General features: G+C 40.6%; 1 protein-coding gene across 1 annotated transcript; it reads left to right on the top strand.

Annotated features, from left to right (window-relative positions):
• Positions 1-212: 212 nt before the first annotated feature.
• LOC137290878 (uncharacterized) lies at positions 213-12,791 on the top strand. Its single transcript, XM_067822047.1, has 2 exons — positions 213-865; positions 10,501-12,791. The coding sequence occupies exons 1-2, from the start codon at positions 629-631 to the stop codon at positions 10,924-10,926; spliced, it is 663 nt and encodes a 220-aa protein (XP_067678148.1). The 5' UTR covers positions 213-628; the 3' UTR covers positions 10,927-12,791.
• Positions 12,792-20,920: the final 8,129 nt, after the last annotated feature.

Raw genomic sequence — 20,920 nt, 5'->3', positions numbered from 1 at the left:
TATAACTCGTATTCACCCGTATCATGGTAAATACCACCTATGTTTACATGTCCAGGGGTGATCGCGGGGGGTCCGCCAGGGTGCCCTGCGTTCAGCCAATCAGTAAAGCTGGAGCGTGATAGGTTATTTGAAGTGGGAATTACTGAAGTTTTATTGTTATGGCAGGTAGCTTGCCCGTCGTCTGCCGCTTAAATGACTCATCATCCGTATTGAGTCTCACATGGCGCTGCCGGCGAGTATACATGCTTGCAACAGTTCATATGCCGCTAGGGTTGTGAACTTGGTACATATTGACTGCTAATTTGTCCATCGGTGACACTGCAACCAACAGTCAGCGGGGAGAGGACCCTTTTGAAAAACCCTCTGAAGAAAATATGTGTTACGGTCTGTTGACAAGAGATTACTGCGGATGCTCGGACCGAACCCGTGACCTATATTTGCATTGAGAAGCAATTAGTTCGTCGTCTGCTTTTGGAAGTGACAGCTGTTGAGCGCGCGCACGCATTGTGATTGTCGTCTGCTCTCAAGTGAAGTCCGGATGTGGTGTTGGGTCCTGCAGTGGACTTAATGTGAATTTGCTAAAAAAAACAGTTTTTGAAGTTTCATCGTTGCCTATGTGTTGAGACTTATGGAAAGGGCTGATCACAACAGAATGGTTCCCCCTGAGGGCGCTGATAAGTATACCGACTCAATTGAGTTGTCAAACGCTTGTAGAGAATTCTACCAATCGAGACTGAAAAGTGCGCAGAGTTTGAAAGAAAAATGGGGAAGTGACAGAAGGACAGTAAATATCTCAGACAGCAATGGAAATGAAAAGAAAAAGTCCTCAATTGACATCGCCATGGAGAAACTACGAAGCGAAATGGTAAGTTTTTGAAAAATATCTGTTTCTGAATTTCTTTAAAGTGATTCATATCCTAGCAATGGCTGAGACACATGTGGTAACATATGGGACATTGTATGTATTTCAGATGTTACACGCTATTTAAAGTCTAACGACATGCTGGCGTTGTTATTTGAAATCGACTCGCATTATATTCACTTTCATTGTTTTGTTTGTTTGTGAACCAACTTTCCGATAGCATGGTGACGTGGTAAAAGTTCGTACTGTTATTTAAACTGAATGTGCGTTTCTGAATGATGTAACTGACCATATGTGTAACGTTGGCATGACAAACAGCCCAATATCACTAACATTGAGTTGAAGATGTTCATTTTATAGAGGACATATTGGCTAAGTGACGTTCTATATTGTAAAATTATTGTATGTTTATTTACGTGATTGGTGAAAATATTGAACATTTAGCAAGTAGTGATATATTCCTACACATCCTCGGGTATTATGGCGTTGAGGTTTTATTTTTAACACCCCTTTTCCCTTAAACGCCCATCAGTCTCATATTTATTGTGGTGAAATATTTATCATGGTGTGAATATTCTACAAAATCATTTAAACAGACACCCACCACCAGCAGAGTTCTCTCAAGGGTTTCTTTGATGGTAAGATTCTCGCCAACCCTCCAATCCACTCAGACTATTTCTTTGTACAAATATGCTCTGGAGAAACAAATGGACAGTTGAAGACTTTCCCAAATGTCAAGAGTTAACCTGTGGCCATTGGGTCAAACTTTGAATCAAACCGATTCCAGAATGAATCGGACATGCACTAGCACCTATCCGTGCAATGGTCATCAAACGCTGAGAATCTTGAGATATTCCGGATTCAGTTCACATCCTACAGACGCAACAGGACTTTATTTGCCCTATTCTGTATCTATCACCTCTTAGTTTTAACAGCTGGGCCATCCACATGCCCGTTTGATCCTAACCCTTTCAATGTCAAATACTCCCTACTTTGCAGTTTAACGAGGACACAAAGTGACCTTGCGGTCTCTTTCTGAACTCAAATCTTTCCACCATTTAACTTTATGCTTAATTAATCACCACCATTTCCAAAGAATAAGACTTGAACAATTACGGTTTGATAAAGTTTCATGGGTTAATGTATTTGTTGAGGGTGAGTCTGTCACCACTAGCCCCAATTCAACCGACTTAATAGCTCTCTGAAAAACACTGATTCGTCTCTCAACGTCTACATTGTAAACAGCAGTGACTCACGATACTCTTACGGCGATCTTTGACCAGTTCGACACCGCTGATATCGGATCCTGTCTATTATAAGGGCGATTATTGCTCGACATTCACCTGTGCATGCAAGCAAAGCATATGCATATAACTGGTGTCAGACAGCGCTTGAGACTAATTGAAGTGACGGACAATTTGTATGGGTTACTGATCAACCAATATATTCGCTACGGTGACGTATGTCAGTCAAAGTTAAAACCGATGGGTAAAGGGCACTGCCTGTACATATACGAGTGTTACACATACGACATTACAGTCATGGCCTGCTGTTTGCTCACTAGTGCATTATCACACCCAATCCAACCGGCGACACCGCGATTCAGTTGACACAATACTGTGCTTGGCGATAAAAGAATCGGGTTTGAATCGTATAAATGTCAACCAGTGATATATTCGGGTATATCGTTAATGCGGCTGGAATAGCATATGGCGTTATTTACCCGAGATAAATTTAGATAAGCTGGGATGAGTCATTCATCGAATTGAAAGGATAATTTGCACTCGACCTGTGACAAGATCCGAGGAGAAATTATGGTCTTTAGAAAGTTGTAAGGAAAAGTGAATCTAAAGGCGTCGCTGTTCAGTAGAGCAGGAGCATTCATGTCTAGGTGTAGGACGGCTAATTTACAACTTCATTTGACATATTTTTAACTTATAGCTGATCAATGTCGAACTCACTTGAAAGCGGTCAACATGGGCTTTTGTTAACCTATACAACCATGAAATGACTTGGAACAATTGAACTTGCCCCCAGCTTCCAGCCGTAATAGACACCCCACAGGTCCTATAATCAACTGATTTATAAATACAATACTTCCTGGGTATTGAATAAGTCTGTGTCATTGGGTTTAGCCACAGCGGCTTTTCAATATCTTTAAAATGAATTGTGTGTATCGATGCTGTGTGAGTTGTTTATTTGCTCCGCTTTTACCTTGTAAAGGCAAGGAGAACCAGAAATAGGTTTCTTTCTACCCAATCGAACCCGGACCTTCAGTGTTATGGGCAAACACTAACAACACGGCAGTTCACCCTTCTGCCCCTATAAGGATAAGGATGTAGATGCATGTGTAGGATGAGCAGTGCCATGTGCACGAATGTCCTGTGATGATAGGAATTCTACAACTGTTTGAAATCCGTCCAGGCTCATGTAAATATGTGGAGGGGTGATACAGCTGACATTGTACATACATCAAGTTTACATTTATAACTTTGCAGCTTATTTTATTATTACTGTGGGCGGTGTCAATACAATGTCGTGAAGTATGCAGTGAGGTTCCGTTGACATTTTCACACAACCGTAAACAAAACGTTTATGACCTCATTCACCCACGCTGTAACTATAGCACTATCTAGATAAGCGGAGACAAAGGAACAATATACCACATGGCCAATTAAGGCAATTAAGCACAACAACCGTAGTCCTGAGTTTGGTATTAAAGACATGCCATATGTCACTGCCCTCCACTCTTAACATTCCAATCTGCATGACACACGGATTAAATATATACACAGCACAATAATACACGCTCCATTTCGCTATGTAAAGGAGTAGGTGGGAAAATGCAACCTTGCCGGACCCCTTTCTAAATACGTATTTTGCTAACTGTCTCATCTTCCAGGATGACCCAGTTTTGAATTTAATGTCACACCTTCTTTGCAACATATTACTCATACATGATCATCCCGTAAGAACAAGAGATAACACGTTTTGAAAGATTATTGAATACTTCACGCATTTGTGTTAAGTATTTTCAGAGTTACTATACAGGCGGATATTTTTCGAGTCATATTAACAATGTTTGTTTAACCAACTATTGTAAGTTCTTTTGCGTAAGGAATGTTACAAGTAACATTCGTATGTACGTTTACGTCATAGTTCAAGTCACGTGATTTATACGCAGTGTGTGTCCACACGTTAGTGGTGTTTGTATACTCCCAGTGAGGTGTATACATGTATATCATATTTAGCACAATATGATATGAAATAAGGGTTATGGTGACAACACTGGCAGTTGCTGCATACGTAATACATACTGAACTAGACGTTATGTGATCATGAGTAGTTAAGGGTCTATTCGTTGTGAAGACTGGGCAGATAGATATATATTTCATACGTAAAAGTTTTTAGTTATTTCTATTTTTGTGGCTTGTGTATATACAAAGAGGACTTATAAGTACAATAGGCGGTGAGTTGTAACTATTCAAACATATACAGGCCCTGATATTTCTTTGAATAGTGTTTCAAATGCTATCGTCCTATTGGTGGGTGGTGTCAGTCGCTTGGGTTTCACAGTATGCATACAGTCTACATGCAGATGATGATGATGATGATGATGATGATGATGTGTGTGTGTGTGTGTGTGTGTGTGTGTGTGTGTGTGTGTGTATGTGATGAATCCTTATCCCATGCAGTGGCGATGGATTAAATCGAACACACAGAGAGTTACCGATAACGACTTCTGATACATATTGATCACATGCACTTGCAGGACAAGTCGTTCAGATGTTTGTCTTTATAAAGCTCTTTAAAATGAAAGGAAACGTGTGGGATAATCAGGTACACTTGTCAGTAAACATGTTGTCAGATGAAAATTTGCATTAACTTTTCTTCCAGTGATTTACAAAATGGTAATGTTTTCAATAAAGAAAAAGCGAAACCATATTTATAACGTGTTTCCACGATATATCAATTAAAACACAATACATTCAATGCATTTTGGATTATGACTGTGGTATGATGAATATTAAACAGTGGTATTTTATGAGATGTGATTGTGAGGTATTGGCATAGTATTTAAATGAGACATAATCATTAAATTTGTGTTATCTCCGCTGAGGTCATCGGTGTTTGGGGCGATCCCTTGGTCTGTCACATTCGAGGATTTCTCACTGTTAGTCACCACTGATAGCCATGTTGTATACACTCTTGTGAAAAAATCAGCGTCATCCATGTTAACGTCTGGCGTGGGAAACTCGTGAAATAACCATTTTGTTATCACACGGAGGAGGGAGACTAACAAGGCTTGAACGTTCGAACCCCCTTTAGAAGGGGAAGCAGGACATCCAATGTTTATTTATTGCGGAGGTTTCATCTGACGCTTGGACATTCTGGGGACCTTTAGTAAAATTGTTGCTTACGTCAGCAACAAATCGGTGCGGTTATAGCATTCGAACCTACGATAGCATTGTGGCACGCTTAAGAGTCACGGCTCTCTGCGCACCGCCTTGGCAAAACCCATGCCTCCCTAACCTTTCATGTTCGTTGTGAGGACTGTACGAACAACTTACGTTCCCCTTGAACAGACCTTCAGACTTAATCAAATAACCTGGTTTACATCACGCTGACTGCTGACCCTATTACTCCTTAACTAAGCACCTTCCACCAATATTTGTGCCTTGCACCATGTACTCAAATTATTTCAAAAAGAAAGACAAAATCCGCAGACAGTGTCATGAAGCACCCCATCTTGACGTTTGAATATTTGGGTATAGATAGCAACGTAAACTGTTGGGCCCAAGGCGTTTGTTGGATACCCCGTCTAGTGGACAATTGGCTTGTCATGTCTTATTGGTATAGTCACTAGATGGCCATTAGTGCAACAAGGCCAGCGGCCACGCATGGTTTAGTTTGACTGGGGAGGTGCTAAATACTATTATTAAGCCATTATGGTATATTTACCCCGTCCGTGGTATATTTACACACCATTAGACCAAAAGTGCCGCTCAGATAAATGGTTTGATAATCGACTGGTATAACCATATGCCATATTTAACAACTATTCCAAATGCTTCTTGTATGAATATCTTCTGTAATAGGTGAATACACTGGTGGCGGAGGGATTGTCAGGAAGTGTGAATAATACATGTGGACTGTTAACGCAGGTTTTGTTTCTAAATGTGACAAATCGGTCACAAAATATGATGCGATTCTATTTTTTAACTTGTATTATATGTTCCCGTGTGTTTTCAGCTTGGCAACTGAATTGCCCTTGCATGTGTTTCTGGTGGGTGCCACCGATGGCAGGATACGGTCAAGATTTCACGAAACCCTAGTGTCGACACAATATCATAGTGTTTTATTAACACATACCCGTGGCATAGTCAGAACAACGGAATCTGAACTATGGCTATAGAAATGAATGTGTTTTTCACTTTAAACACCCGACAGTAGATCGATATTTCTCAAAGGTAGAACTTCTTAAACCAGCGAAATGAACTCGCTTTTAAAATACCATCAATATATTTCATTCATCTGCTTAAGTGTAAGTATGGTACTTTCAAACACATTGGACGCAGCCACTATATATCAGTTCGTCTCTCTACTCCTACAACAGTACCGTCTCTTTGCACGACGTTGACCTCCTTTCTAAAAGGATTCTGAAACATTTGCATGATTAAAAAGCTAACATCCAGCCCAACTTTAAGTAAGCAGCGGCGCTCTTCTAATGATCTTTGAACACGAAAAGTGCTCTTTGTCACTGAAACATCGGTCATGAAAATCGATTTCAAAGAAGGAAAAACGCATTCAAACAGTTTTTCGCCCCAGGTAATTGTTTTATTAAATCCACTTCTATTTGCGGTGTCGCTGACACAACTAAGTCGCGAATTCTAAACCATAGGATCAAAGGAAAGCCAACTGCAGACAGAACCGTTCCGAAAGTGCCCAGAACTTTAAAAATGTTTTCCTCATTTGTTGTCATGGCAACCAGGTAGGTCAAGGTGTATTTTGTGATGACTTACTTGAGGAAAATCTGTGAGTCAGACACCCTCCTGATGCCCGGCCCTCCCCCGTCAGGACGCGGATGTCCCCCTCAGCAGCGTTACCTACCCCTCATTGGGACGTTACCAAGTCAGTCGTCACTGTCAACACGCATATCTCAAGCCTCGATTCTACCTATGTTTACAGAGACGTGTATTTCCTTATTCCTCTCATCCACACTATCACTCGATTATCTGTATCAACAAAGGCCTGTCATACCCTCAGTCGGGACTGTCCGTACGTAATCGGAATGCTTGGAGCGTTCGTCACTTTCATTTGATAAACATCGCATGAATGGCATACCCCCATATTGACTTTCATAGGGGACTTGATCAAAAGTATGATCAGCTCAAGTGGTTTGTTTTGGTGTAATCTGAGTAGTACTATTTTAAAAGGGATTGGAGACATGAAGCAGTTGGCTAAGCCTACAGAAGTTCTCCCACCCCAAAGAATGTAGCCATTGGTGCCTTCAGATTTGTGTTACATATTATGAGCGAAATTTATATTAACGTGATGTATGCGATTTCGGCTTTTATAGTTAGTAAACGAGTATAGGCCTGCCCCGCTTTTAGCAATATTCCAGCAATATCACGGCGGGGAACACCAGAAATTGGCTTCACGCATTGTATCCATATGGTGATTCGAATCCGGATCATCAGTGTGACGAGCGGACGCTTTAATCATTAATCTACCCCACTGTCCACTCCTTCACATTAGTGATACAAATCTTGAGTGAAATTTATATTGATTTGTTGTATTAAAGCCTTAATAGTGAGTGATGACTATAGTTGTACTCATCACACCGCGGACCCAGGTTCGATTCCCCACATGGGTACGATGACTGAAGCCTATTTCTTGTGTCCCCGCCGTGATATTGCTGGAATATTGCTAAAACCAGCGTAAAGCACAAATCATTCTCTCACCTTAAGTGGATTTTACGAAACCAACGTTACATGTCTATTAGTGTCCTTTTCTGTATTGAGAACGAAAGTGTTTATAATCAATTAAACAGGATCTATTTGATTGTGTTGACGCTGGGGATAAGGCAATGCCGTTGGTCATAATCAACAATACCATGCGTTATGACGGACACACTCGTTAAACTGTCACAGTTTTATTTCATCATCATTAATTCCCGTCGCTAGGTTACTGTTCCATCTCGTAACTGAATGTGTCCCTGGGGTGGAGCACGGTGTCTAGCTGGGGTTTATGTGTCCGATTTTATTGACACGATCGAGGTCCATGGTTCTATTATATGACACCATAAACTGGAAATAATCTCATGACCTTGGGTGTTATAGATAAATGTCTGAGCTGCACGGTGAATACAGACGAAATACATTCCCTCCCACCGAGTGAGTGAGTCAGTCAGTGAGTGTCGTTTGAAGGTATTGAGCTCTGCCTTTAAGAAAGCAGTCAAATGTAACGATATACATTTAGGTCTACCCTTTCTGGGTAGACTATTGATAATGTTTCTCTTTCGGGAGAAGTCCGAACGGTTTTATATAAGACAAGGGAAATCCTACGAGAAACAGGCTTACGCGTATGTTGTTGAAGTCACCCGGTACCTTTGGTATGACGACAGCCATGTCTTTCTTCACGAAGTATAAGGACACAGCGCATCACCGGAGTCAGTGTTTACATAGCGTTCTACGTTTACTTGAACGACCTTTTGACAGAGATAGATTTCCAGCGTGTGTTTTTATGGTTGTGGTTTGTTCTAACTGAATTGAAGGAAATTCAGGTTCTGTAGCTTCTTTGAAGATGTCGTCAGTGATCGAGTACTTCGCTTTAAGCACGTTACGTTTCGATTTTCGGTTTTACACTCCGCATTTAAGGGCGAATGTAATTGTACCTGGACTATGCTTCAAAGTGGTGTATTCAACCTTTGGTATTAGGTATTAGAATCTCGCAGAATACATTTGCAATTATTGTTGTGTTGGCATCTCACTTTCCGGGAATACTTTTTAAGATGCATAGGAAGTAGTTCTTGCTGTCTCATTAACCCCAGTTTGTTTTTCTAATCAGCACTTCAAGAATAAATGACACTCATCCTTTCAATTATCAAGAAAATGAGAACCCTACCTCATATTCACATGGTCAAACTTGTGACTATCCGGGCGATAAGTGCTCTTCAACAACCCTTGCTTGTCGTAAGAGGCGATCGGGGTGTCAGAATCACTGACTAGTTTGAAATACCGAATCACAATCACTAAAATCGTCTGGTCATGATTCGAATGTTTTATAGAGTGGACTACCAACAAACACATAGCAGTGTGTGGTTTAGTTTGACGCTGCTTTTATCAATGTTGCACAACAGAAATTGTACCCACGTGGGGAATCGAACCCGGGTCTTCGGCGTGACGAGCGGACGCTTTAACTACTAGGCTACCCCACCGACCTGTATAGCAGTCAGTGGAGGATCTGCAGGTGAATGTATTTCAGGTCTAACATATCATCTTGCCGTATCAATATTTCCCGTGTTTATCAAACGTTTATCATGAGCTAAACATCCTTGTCTAGAGGCCAGATGTTTAAGTGACCACTAGTGAAAGTGCTGCATCCCCCCTGACCCCCTCCCCTGAATGCGTTACAGTCACGTGGTATAGGCACCGTTTATAACACCGTAGCATGTTCCTCACTTTGGTATACATTTGATAACCTTGCAGTAGTCATAAAACGTGCGGTAGGTGATGGAAAGAGGTCATTTTAGACATGTCGTTTACACTTAAGAGTTGGCGTGGTTTATGGTTTAGACTAAGTGGTAAATCGGCCGGTTCTGGAAGTTCGTATGCGTGGATACTGGACAATAAATGTTATTCCGTGGTTATATACATGTCTTGTTATGTACAATACGATACCAGCACATACAGCGTAAACAAGACAATAAGGAAAGGCAGGTTCGTCTTCAAGAGATACGTTAACGCAGATTGAACATTTACTGAACCTATGTATGCAATAATACCAGATCAAGGGATAACACATGATACCAGTTGTTTGGATAGGCTGTATACATTCTCACTTTGTCAGTTTCTTGACCCTTCCGTTGTCTCGGGGCACTTTGGGTTAATATATTTCTGTACATAATTCTGTTTGAGCTTTAAGCTAGTTCGTACGGGTAAGGGTTATAACGGTATCTGGGTCTTGCTACTTCAGGGCATATTCAACAAGCTGTGAGGAAAAGCGAATGTTCTTAGTTTTATCAGACGGCCTTCCCATATCACATGTTTTAAATAACGCCGTAACAGTGAAATGTGAAATGAACATAAAAATAATTTATTTTTAACTTTATGGCTGAAATGGTCTGTATATGTATGGACTTGGTCTCTTCGCTATATGGCTGAACTCACTCACTAACATGTTATGTTTTAGGGAAAGCTTTGCCCCAACATATTCCAAACACAGTGTACCTCTCAATCGTCCATTCTCATAGTTTTGATACGACAATAATCAAGAAGTCAATGAACTTAGACCCATTGAAATGAGTTGCCCAGTTCCACACTGTTAAATTTGATATATTAGAAGTGCCTTGAGGATGTGTTGCACGGTCCGTACATGTGACGCCGATATTAACCCATGCTCTCCACTTGTTGCAGGCTTCGTTGATGGACCAGGATCTATCCCTGATGAAACAGCTGCTTACTCTGAACGAGGAGATTGAGGAACTGAAGTGGCGGAGGAGATACTGTTGGAGCAAAAGTTCATTCTTGAACAGTTCCTGTGACGTGACAAGCACTGATTGGTCGCAGTCGGACATGTCCATTACCAAACTTGGTGAGGACTTACCACCCAAGTATCCGTCACCGTCAAGCCTGTCTCTGTCCATCGACGACAGCAGGGGCTCGTTCTATGACGACGCCGATAGCGCCAGAACCTTGAGCCGCGAACAGTTGAAAGGTTCCATGTCCAAAATGGTTCAGAAGATTCAGAAGCTTGAACGTGATTCTTATGACTCTGGTATTAACGAAGGTTACACAGAAACCTCCATCTCCGTTCCTCAGCCTCTTGTGACACACTTGTGATGAAGGCGGCACTGTCTACGACCGTACAATAAGACGTGCGGTAACAAGCTGAAACAAGGGTACTTAATGTCAACACGAACAATATAAATATATCAGTCGACGTGAAGGGCCATTGATGACTGGCGGTATTCTAGTCATACAAACAGACACGGTTGTTCTTCTTATAAATGCAAATACGGCCAGTGGTGATGGCGGAAGTGGTTGAGAAGAAGTAACCTTTAGTGACCTGAACATGGACGCCAAGCGTGAGGCATTGTGGTTGTGCGTGACTTCAGCGTTATGTTGAGGACTACATGATAAGACCACGTTGTCGACGACTCGCACGTTGACGTAGGGGCACAAAGAGGACGAAGGTCTCTCACCCGACAGTGTTTACATCCGTGGTCTATTTCAGTACACGAGTTGGAGGACATATGAATGCTGAAGTAATCATCTAGGTGAAACAGTTGCAGACGCATACTTCAATGTGTTTTGAAAGCATGTGTAAATGCTTAATGAGCAAAACACAGTTTGATGTAATCCATCAAGAATCCGTTAACAACACTTTCAGCTGACACATGTATGCTTTAGGCTTAATATGCCTCTGTGGTTTGAACTCTTCAGAGTTGTTGACTACTGAAATACATGTCCATTTTAAAGCTCGATATGAAGGTTGTGAGTCGATGTTTGGTATCTGAAGATATGGGACCAGAAACGATAAAAAAGTGCTAAATTATGCCATATATAGATCACACGAGCCATGCTAGTTTCTTGCCATATCCATCAGTGCTACTGACATTGTCGCAAGCATCGGGCGATGACGTCATGACATAGATCTCTGATTGATCGTGTGTGATTCATATGTCAGGGCTTTGAACAGTCGCCAGCAAACATTCGATATTGATAAGTTGTCTAAATAACAATGAACGAATGTGCCATAATATTTCTTTTGACGACTGTGTGTGTTGATAACACATGAGCATATATATTGTGATCATTTTGTTCGAATGTATTTTGCTTATATGCCCTACGCAGAGTAAGTCAAAATTAACAAAACTTCATAGTTTAAGAACTTTACGTGACCAATCGTCAGCTTAGATGAATTCAAACTAGATTTCATGTAAACTTGAAAATATGCTACATACAACAGTGTATCCAGATCCAGTCATGAAATATGATACTTTTTACTCACCTGCTTGTTACAACTTTCACGATTATAAATCTCTCTCTACATCAAACTTTCGATCACCTTCAACAAACAAATTGAAAACTACGATGTAAAGACAGGCCAAAAATCACTCCTTGATCATATTCCGTAACGTGACAGAGTGTGATACAGATGTTTGTAACATATGTACTCGTATAATTTAGATTACAGGATTGTTGTCTTGTGGCTATTTTGTACATTCTGATTTCCTCTTCCTTATTGTTCGAATAGCTGCAACATGAATAACTGCAGCGTTTACCTTCATTCACGCTCGGACTTCCTTCCTTATTACAGTTGACTGTTCAGTATCCGTTCTACAAATATAACATGATATGACAGCAATAACAAGCCATATTGACAAGAATGACTAATTAGCGCAGGGTAGGCATTGCATCGGGCTTCGCTGAATATTTACACAGCACACTTATTGTATTGTGTGTAGCCACTTGAAAGTTCGCGATACTGACCAATGTCCATTGTCCTATGTCCAATGCAAAGTCCAATGTATTGTGCACGTCTCAATGCAACCCACAGTATGTTGCCTATCAGTAGATGCTTCTGGTACCTGACTGCACTGATGGTGGAGCCACAGTGTTATTGTGAGTCCTATGTTCATGTACATTCATGTTTGATCCTTATTTATTGACTATTTCTCCATAATAAAATGATATTACACATACAGATGGAAGTTGTTTTGTTGACATTGTATGGATAGAGTCGTGAGTGAGTGAGTGAGTGAGTATGGCGTTAGGCCGCTTTCAGTCATATTCTAGTAACACCAGGAATTGGCTTAACACATGGTACCCATGAGCGAAATCGAACCCTACACGTCAGTGCGATGAACAACCACTTAAACCACTAAACTACCCCACTTGCCATTTAGGTGGTCATGATTGGATTGGAATTCATCCGGAGCAAAACTCGTAGGACGCAACCCTCACGATCTTCGCTATGAGAGTTTATTTAAAGCCAGCATCGTCCGGTCTCCGGCAGATCCAAGGTCATCTTTACTTTACCACCGAGTCTGATGACGTCATCCACGAGAGACGCTGCCGAGCAAGGTTCAGTTTGATCCCCCATCTCATCCATCAAGCCATCCCGACTCCCGCTCCACTTGTTCCATGTTGCCACAGGTGGTTACAAACGCTCTCTTCAGTGACCTTCTGCGTTATAGGTCATCGCTGCAGTATTATGTAGTTTCAAAATATAACGATCGTGGCCACCTGCTCTGGTTTGAAAGGCTTTACCTGTCATGAACTAACATGCATTATAGTTTAGTAACAATATTTGTTTCGAGAACGGCTACATAACAAAACAGTTGTGAGGAAATCTAGGTTTGGGAAGCCCTGGCATGTAGGGACAGTTGTTAGGACAAGCTGGTGACAACAGATCTTGCTGAAAACATCCAATGTGAATAAGAAGATATGGCCTGAGTCTATATAATCAGGAGTGGCAGGGTAGCCCGGTGGTTACAGCGTTCGCTCGTCACGTCGAAGGCCCGGTTCGATTCCTCACATGGGTACAATGTATGGAGTCCATTCCTGGTGTCGTAATATTGCTGGAATATTGCTTAAAGAGGCGTAAAGCCGAACTCAATCACTTTGTAATTAATGGCTTGTGGTGGTGTCATCACCTGGTGTCAGCAATGATTACTGTTGATTCAGTCATATACTTTCCCCGCAGTCTTGTCCGAAATGCGCCTCAAAATCTGTATCTGTAGAAAATCGAGATATATCATTCTCTGGCCTTGTCGTTATTTGATAATACATATGTAAAAGGGGGAATGCGTACAAAAACCCATGAAAGCTTGATGGAGTTGTTGAGTTGTAGTTTTATATCGCTCTGGCATTCTTTTAGCAATAAAGCGACAAACGGCTATGGACTTCATATGAATAGCTCATTAAGGGCAACGCGGGAATATTGAGTCTAGTCCAGTTAGTATTGGAATGGTGCTGTTGCCCTATTCTTTGTAGTAAAATATGAACTGTAGTATACACCACGGTACAAACAGGTAGTAGTAAAGTGTGTGAACTCATACCTTCCACCTCATCATGAATGACTCAGGTACCTAGCCTACATTACAAGCATTCCTACAACGCACTTCAATCACTGCTGATTGGGGTCAATCACAGGTGACCCTTCAGTTTAGGAAATCCACACAGCGTTTGTCTCCCTCTAATTTTAGTTGTTGCATAATATAAGCACCTACTACGTTCATGTTCAGCATAGACGTCACAAAGAAAGGTCTACCTGGTCATTTGACCGTTACCTACTGATGTCCGAGGACGGAGACCAGGATATTTCAAATATTTCACGTTTCTCTATTCGACTGGCTCGGTGGTCAGTTCAGGCCTAAGTGAAGTGATCTGTGTCACAGCGTGTAAACAAACTCATGATTTGTCATTTGTGGTTAAAAACTTGACCGACTTACCACAGGCAGTAATTGACCACTCATTCACCTACATGTCCAGATAACACAGCTCTGTTCTGTGTATGTTCTGTCGAATCTCGTTAACTTATGGCACGTTACTGGTCGCCCCTCCGCGGTAGCAAGTTGCGGGAGAGTTAGATCTTATCTGGACGAAAGCACATGAGACTCAAACCTTTAGGTTGTACATGCTTAGGTTTAAAACACCGACCATCCCACTTTGAATAAAAGGCTACATCACTTACAGCCGCCCATCTCGCTTAAAACACGTACCTGATAATAAGCTGGCAGCATCAGGTTGTCCCGCCTGTTATAACCGCTTACCAGGTCGAACAAATAGAAAGGTATGCCATGTAATTGTATAAACGTAAATGTCAGATATGTACATAATTATTCACGTCAAACAGTTTGGACCATTTTAATGAAACAAATTCTCAATAATAAACAAGACTACGAGTCTACGAGCGCTTAATAGTTTCAGGATCGGCTGAATATCAGTTCGAATCCAACGAATCCAAATACTTGGTTCACTAGCACCATACAGTGATCATACGTTTCATCAAAGAGGTAATTACCCAAGACATGCGTATGTCTGATTTTCCATCAGTAAACACATCATGCTCTGAATGTTTTTCAAGGCAGTCTTAAACCGAAATGCACAAACTCATATAATGTATGTCTGACTGAAAAATGTGAGACGCCAGGGTAACGGGTAGAAGACTTAAACGAGAAACTGGCGTGATGTCTTGCAATAGATAATAACCTCTCTCTGCAATAGCATGTCCCCTTTCTTAATTCCCTTCCAGCCATGAATAGAAATAACATTCTTGATCAAAGTATATTGAAATAGATTTTATCGGCAATACCTTTCACGAAATATTGCATGTCATGCAAAATTAACTCTTCAGCAGTTCTTCACATAACAATGTCCCTATGGCAACTCATGCCCACAAGTGCAATTCCGCTAATGTGCACACACGTGGACATGCAGTCTCGCGAGACTAGAAATAATACTGATTGGTCCAGCAGGGAACGAGACTATGAATTATTCAGGTGACATCTGACCTTTGACCCACCCTTGGAAAGGCACATGGCGTTGTGTTTGTAGTACGTATATGAGGTAGGTAATGTGTTTCCGCAATGATAGGCTTGAGAGGTAATGGCTTGTGGTGCTCTTTGGGCGATGCTGTTACAGGCAATTGACAATTGATTGACAGCAATGGGTGACGGTAACACTGTACTTTTATGTTCAGCAATTTTAACATGTTTTCCCCATCCGGCAAATCGGCTTAATGTGAGGTAATATTTAATGTCATTTAGTTTAATATTAGACGTGAAACTGGCTGTTCAATGTAAACAGTGCAACCAGTACACACATGCTTGTTAAACAGAATATTATCAAAACGGAAATTTTCATGAAAAAGGGATCATGGACCCCCAACTCTATTCACAATCATGCCAACAATGGTAATAGGATTAACGCATTATGCTAATTATGGGGATCGATGCAGGGTCTCAGGAGTGTTTTTCGACCACTTTGATAACTACACTAGAGTTTAAGGCTTAGATTTTACTACGAACTGACATTTTCCAACTTCCCAAAACGTAACACATGAGATAGTCCACTGCACGATTCTGATTACATCGATAACCATTTGTTTGTGAATCACTTTCTGACTTACAGGTGATTACAACACGCGACCTGGCCTTCTGTGTATCACCTTTCTCCGACCTTGTCTGGGGTGTTGGGGTAGGGTAATAGGTTAACGCGTCCGCACGTCACGCAGATGACCCGGGTTCGATTCCCCATTTGTGAGGTCCTAGGCCATGATATTGCTGGAATACATTCTACGACGCTGTGAAGTGGTTGTGGATTGTGTCATCAACTTGATCCCCTGGTCCAACCTGGTTTCTAAACCCGTTGTTTGTGTACTACTACGATATTCACACTTTCGTTTGAAGGTGCCCTCTTAAGCGATATGCTTTCCAGGTGAAACTCCGCCGAACAGCTGTTCATGTAAGAAGTGATATATCAGTCAATTATCATGGTAATTATTGTTCATGCTGTCGGTCAGTTATCTTCGAAATACCAGTATCACATTTTTCACGAAGAACACATTTTATTGTAAATCCACACCGACAGGCCACGCTGACAGTTCTAAATAATGCAACAAAGAGCGTTTCAGTTGAGAATTTGGCCTAAATCCGATACTACATTTTTGAGGAGTATCAGTCACAACCAGTCTGTCATTCTCCATAGTGCAAAATACCTTAAGTCACTACCTGGTCAAATTACGGGCAGCAGAGGACGCCGTACCTGGAGATTCACATACCTGGATTTTACCTGTGGCGGTGTCCTTTGAAGTTCTGTCTATATAGTAAACATCATTAATCAGTAGCCTGGATATCTACGAAACAAATGTGGAAAAGAGTGGTTTGAAATACTCGCGTCTAGACGTCGAGATTTGAATTTCTAGTTGAGTGAGTGTAGGTAACGACAGGCATGAGAGGTGATGTATCTCCATCATTTGTCTGCTTGTAGCGTAAGCACCTGGTATTGTAGATATTTATTGTATTGGTATTGTTTAAGAGAAAACTGATATAAATATGAAATAGATTATCTTTTTTCAGCAGCTGTTAATCCTCATACTGAGGTGTTGATCCAACAGTGATTGTATGAAGCGTACATATATGGCTTTCATATATATGTAAACATTTACAGACGGCATTGTCAGCGCAAAGCCTTGTTACTGGTGGAGCACTTGAACACTATCATCATCGTCGTCATCGTCATCGTCATCGTCATCATCATCATCATCATCACTTTTATTACCATTACTGCTATTATTCATGACTTTCGATACTAGTGTCACGCGTTATATCTATTACACATTCTCCAGCTGATCTGTCGGGTCGAAAAAGAGTATTCCTGATGGTCTGATGGTATTTACTAATAAATCACACAAGCAATGGCTACAAGACAATGATGATGCGTTTGGTAAGGATATCATTGGTGTGTTTTGGACATTATTACTATAAGTATTTCGGCGTCTGTAACGTGTCTAGTGTCTTAGTCAAACCCAGTTTTCAGTGTATACGTGCTTGTATATCCCTCTCTAAATTGTATTGCTGTTGTTATATATCACTATGTTTTGGTTTGGTCGCTGGTGTTATATATCTATGTATTAGAGTCATTAGTATGTAGGGAGAGTTTAACGCTACTTCAGTGAGTAAAACCCATGAGTACGGGTGTAATGCTGAAATAATTCGAGCCTAATCTCGTTGTTTAATAGCCATTACCGTGTACTAGACGTATATACCGTGAACACGTTTCGCAAATATGTAAATGCAATTCAACAAAGATTGTAAACTTTTTTACCTGACTTTTTTATTCTTAACTCGTCTGAAACACAGTTTTCATGACCACATCACCTCACGAATACACCTTCTTTCTGTCCCAAGATTTGGTAATTAACGTGCATATTTAGAAATCTGTGTTTGTTCAACAGGTTGTATAACGTCTTTTGTGTGTCCCAAATCCAACTGAATCACTATTTATCATGACCCAGTTATCACAAGAAAACATCTTAAATGCTTCTCCAATATGGTAGATGGCCAAGATTACAAATCTGTATTTGCCCATTATAATGTAGACTGCATATCTTCAACAATCGAAATCCACCTGCAGACCTCGTGTCTACTTACCCACGTCTATCGAGCCGGGCTGACCTTCAGAGGTGTTGGGTCATAGAGGTCAAAGCCTCAGTTTGGCACCACCGCAACGTCGGCCATGTTTGGACATCCGCGATGCTCTCACAAATACAATATTGGAAGAGGAATTACTCAGCTTAAACATTAGTCTTACAAGATTATGCAAATTTAAATGCTAATCTTCACTTGTTAAGGTACCAAATGTTGGTTTTCTGGACAGGCTCAAAGCTAGATGTGACCACAGACAACTGATGCCAGTGTTGATGTTTCGGTATCCAAATGCAACAGAGTCACGTGACAGGGTAGAAATGGGAAACGTTGCGTCAGGGCTTCAATGTATAAAGAGGCTAATATGTCGAGTAAGGCAGACTGAATACAGTCTGTGGCTTGGTGCTGTTGACAGGGTAGCTCTAGTTACGAGTGGTACAGCGTGGGAAACAACAGCTTCGCCATCATTAAACCAGGTTTCTTCTGAAATGTGAAACCTGTGTTGTAATCACCTGTAAGTCGTTGATAGAGAATAAACAGTCTCGCTTATCCGCCTAAACAAAATACACTACAAGTGAAAGGCTATCTTGCAGTTGAAGTTGAAATCATCACTGAAAGTCAATTCACTCTCAAAATTTGAATTATCATGTGGAATTGTGTATTTGTTGTCGTGCAAGATGTTCGGGAAGATGTCAGTCATTCAATGTCAGTCACCAGACTTTGAGTTCCAATGACATAAAATTCACATTACAAAATATGGCATGTGAATATATTTCTGTCTTTCTGTCGGTTAAAAACTTCGAACACACAGAACAATGAAAAGCGTGTAATTTATTTTCTTATTAAAAATATTAGTTTTTTAGTAAATGTGTATTTCTATTGCCCATCCATATTTAGAAGAGATCAATCTAATAAAAGAATAAACACCACCGATTCATCAAGAGTTGAAAGAAATATACATGTATCCGGTAGTTAAAAATATAACATATCACTTAAGGGGTAAATGAAATACCTACGTCCGATTTTTAAATTGGTTTAATTAAAAGTTTGTACATGCATTGCTTGCTATTTATGACCAACTGCAAAGTCATCCCATGTTTTCAATCATTCATTTGATTGATTAATCTTATGGGACGTACGTCGGAGATATGTGCATGTCTTTCTTTTTGATCTGGCGTTTAGTTAATATGTCAAATGTTATGAGCATATAGGGTTACATAATGTTTTTAATCTTTGACAGTGCTCTTTAGTAAAGAAAGATAAAATCATTCTCACACCGGTAAATGAAAGAGTCGGAATGACTGGATTGTTACGCATCGTTCGACCTTCTAAGTAAGGTCACATTTAGGTCTTGATCAGCAGAAATAGGAGTTTTAACTAAGAGGTCAATATATCATCTTGTATGAAAAGACTAATCAGCGATTACTCATCTACGCATTCCAATCTGAAATCAACAATCTTATCAATAGGCAATAAGCATTTAAGATGTCCGTTTCCAAACCGGATACCAGACAGACTGTCGTTACTGACAAACGCCCGGACCTCGGAGTAAACAACCTGTTGCGTGTCTTGTTTATTTCAGTCAAAGGGATCTTCTAATCTTTGGCATCGATGTCAATCAATCACCAACCCAAAACAGATCGGATCAAACCACACGTCTTTGAAGTGTTCCGGAAAAGAAGAAGGTATCTTACGAAACGGAATGACTATTAGTCTCGATCCATTTGCTGCCGGTTGTTGAATTTGTGTCAGTGGTCGTATCTCTCTTTATACAGTTTATATCAACGATGTGAAACAGAGATATGACACTGCCTTGCTTTATCGTGTGTTTGGGAGTCGGGCGATTTTCACTGAGTCCAATCACCGTGTGTGAAAGAGTAGGAACATAAGCTGTTGTCTGATACAAACATTATTTTCATTGTACTATTTCTTGTGAATAATGTTCACCTAAATATATTTACAGTTCCTATTTATCATTTCGCCAAATGCAAATTGTCCAGTGTTTCTGAAATGAATGAATGAATGAATGAATGAATGAATGAATGAATGAATGAATGTTAAGCTCTAACGAAATGATTTTCCCAGGAATGAACTGGTACAAAGATGTCAACAAGTTGTCCTTGGGTCCAATTCACGATCCTAACCTCACGAATCATAACCATTGATGATTAATACATACCAGCACTATCTGGTGTAAATAACATAATACACTCTACTGCATCATTTCCACCTTTCTGGATTCATCACTATAAAGAGCGGATAAGGTTTATTTAATACACAGAATTCTGTGGATGCTGACAAAGGATGAAGCTCGGGGACATAACAGGCGTGAACGTCTGTCATACTCCACTGCGCACTATTTGTCATCAGATACGTTTACTGACTAATCATGGTGGTAGTTAAGTCCCCACTACGCCAAGAATAGATATACATCTTATAAAACACCATGTTAACAAACATGCTAGTTGTGGGTTTGAATAAAGATGTGGGTATATTTAGTAATGATTGCTAATAACGTGAGAAGTTGACATGACGCATGTCTTTGTCATGAGAAAGCTACACCGGCGTCCATCAACACCACGTTTTACCACGTTGTTTACATGCGACCAAGGTTTTATAGTATGTTGGTAAATGTGTTTGTGTAAATTCTGTGGAAACCTGTAGATCCGGAACAGGTTAGT

This window comes from Haliotis asinina, chromosome 7 (genome assembly GCF_037392515.1).
Source record: "Haliotis asinina isolate JCU_RB_2024 chromosome 7, JCU_Hal_asi_v2, whole genome shotgun sequence".
Taxonomy (NCBI): domain Eukaryota; kingdom Metazoa; phylum Mollusca; class Gastropoda; order Lepetellida; family Haliotidae; genus Haliotis; species Haliotis asinina.
This window is presented reverse-complemented; position numbering and strand designations above follow the sequence as displayed.

Excerpts from the sequence above, each read along its gene's own strand:
- LOC137290878 (XM_067822047.1), top strand. The coding sequence starts at position 629 with ATGGAAAGGGCTGATCACAACAGAATGGTTCCCCCTGAGGGCGCTGAT. Across the intron at positions 866-10,500 it reads AGAAACTACGAAGCGAAATG|GCTTCGTTGATGGACCAGGA; the intron begins GTAAGTTTTTGA and ends CACTTGTTGCAG.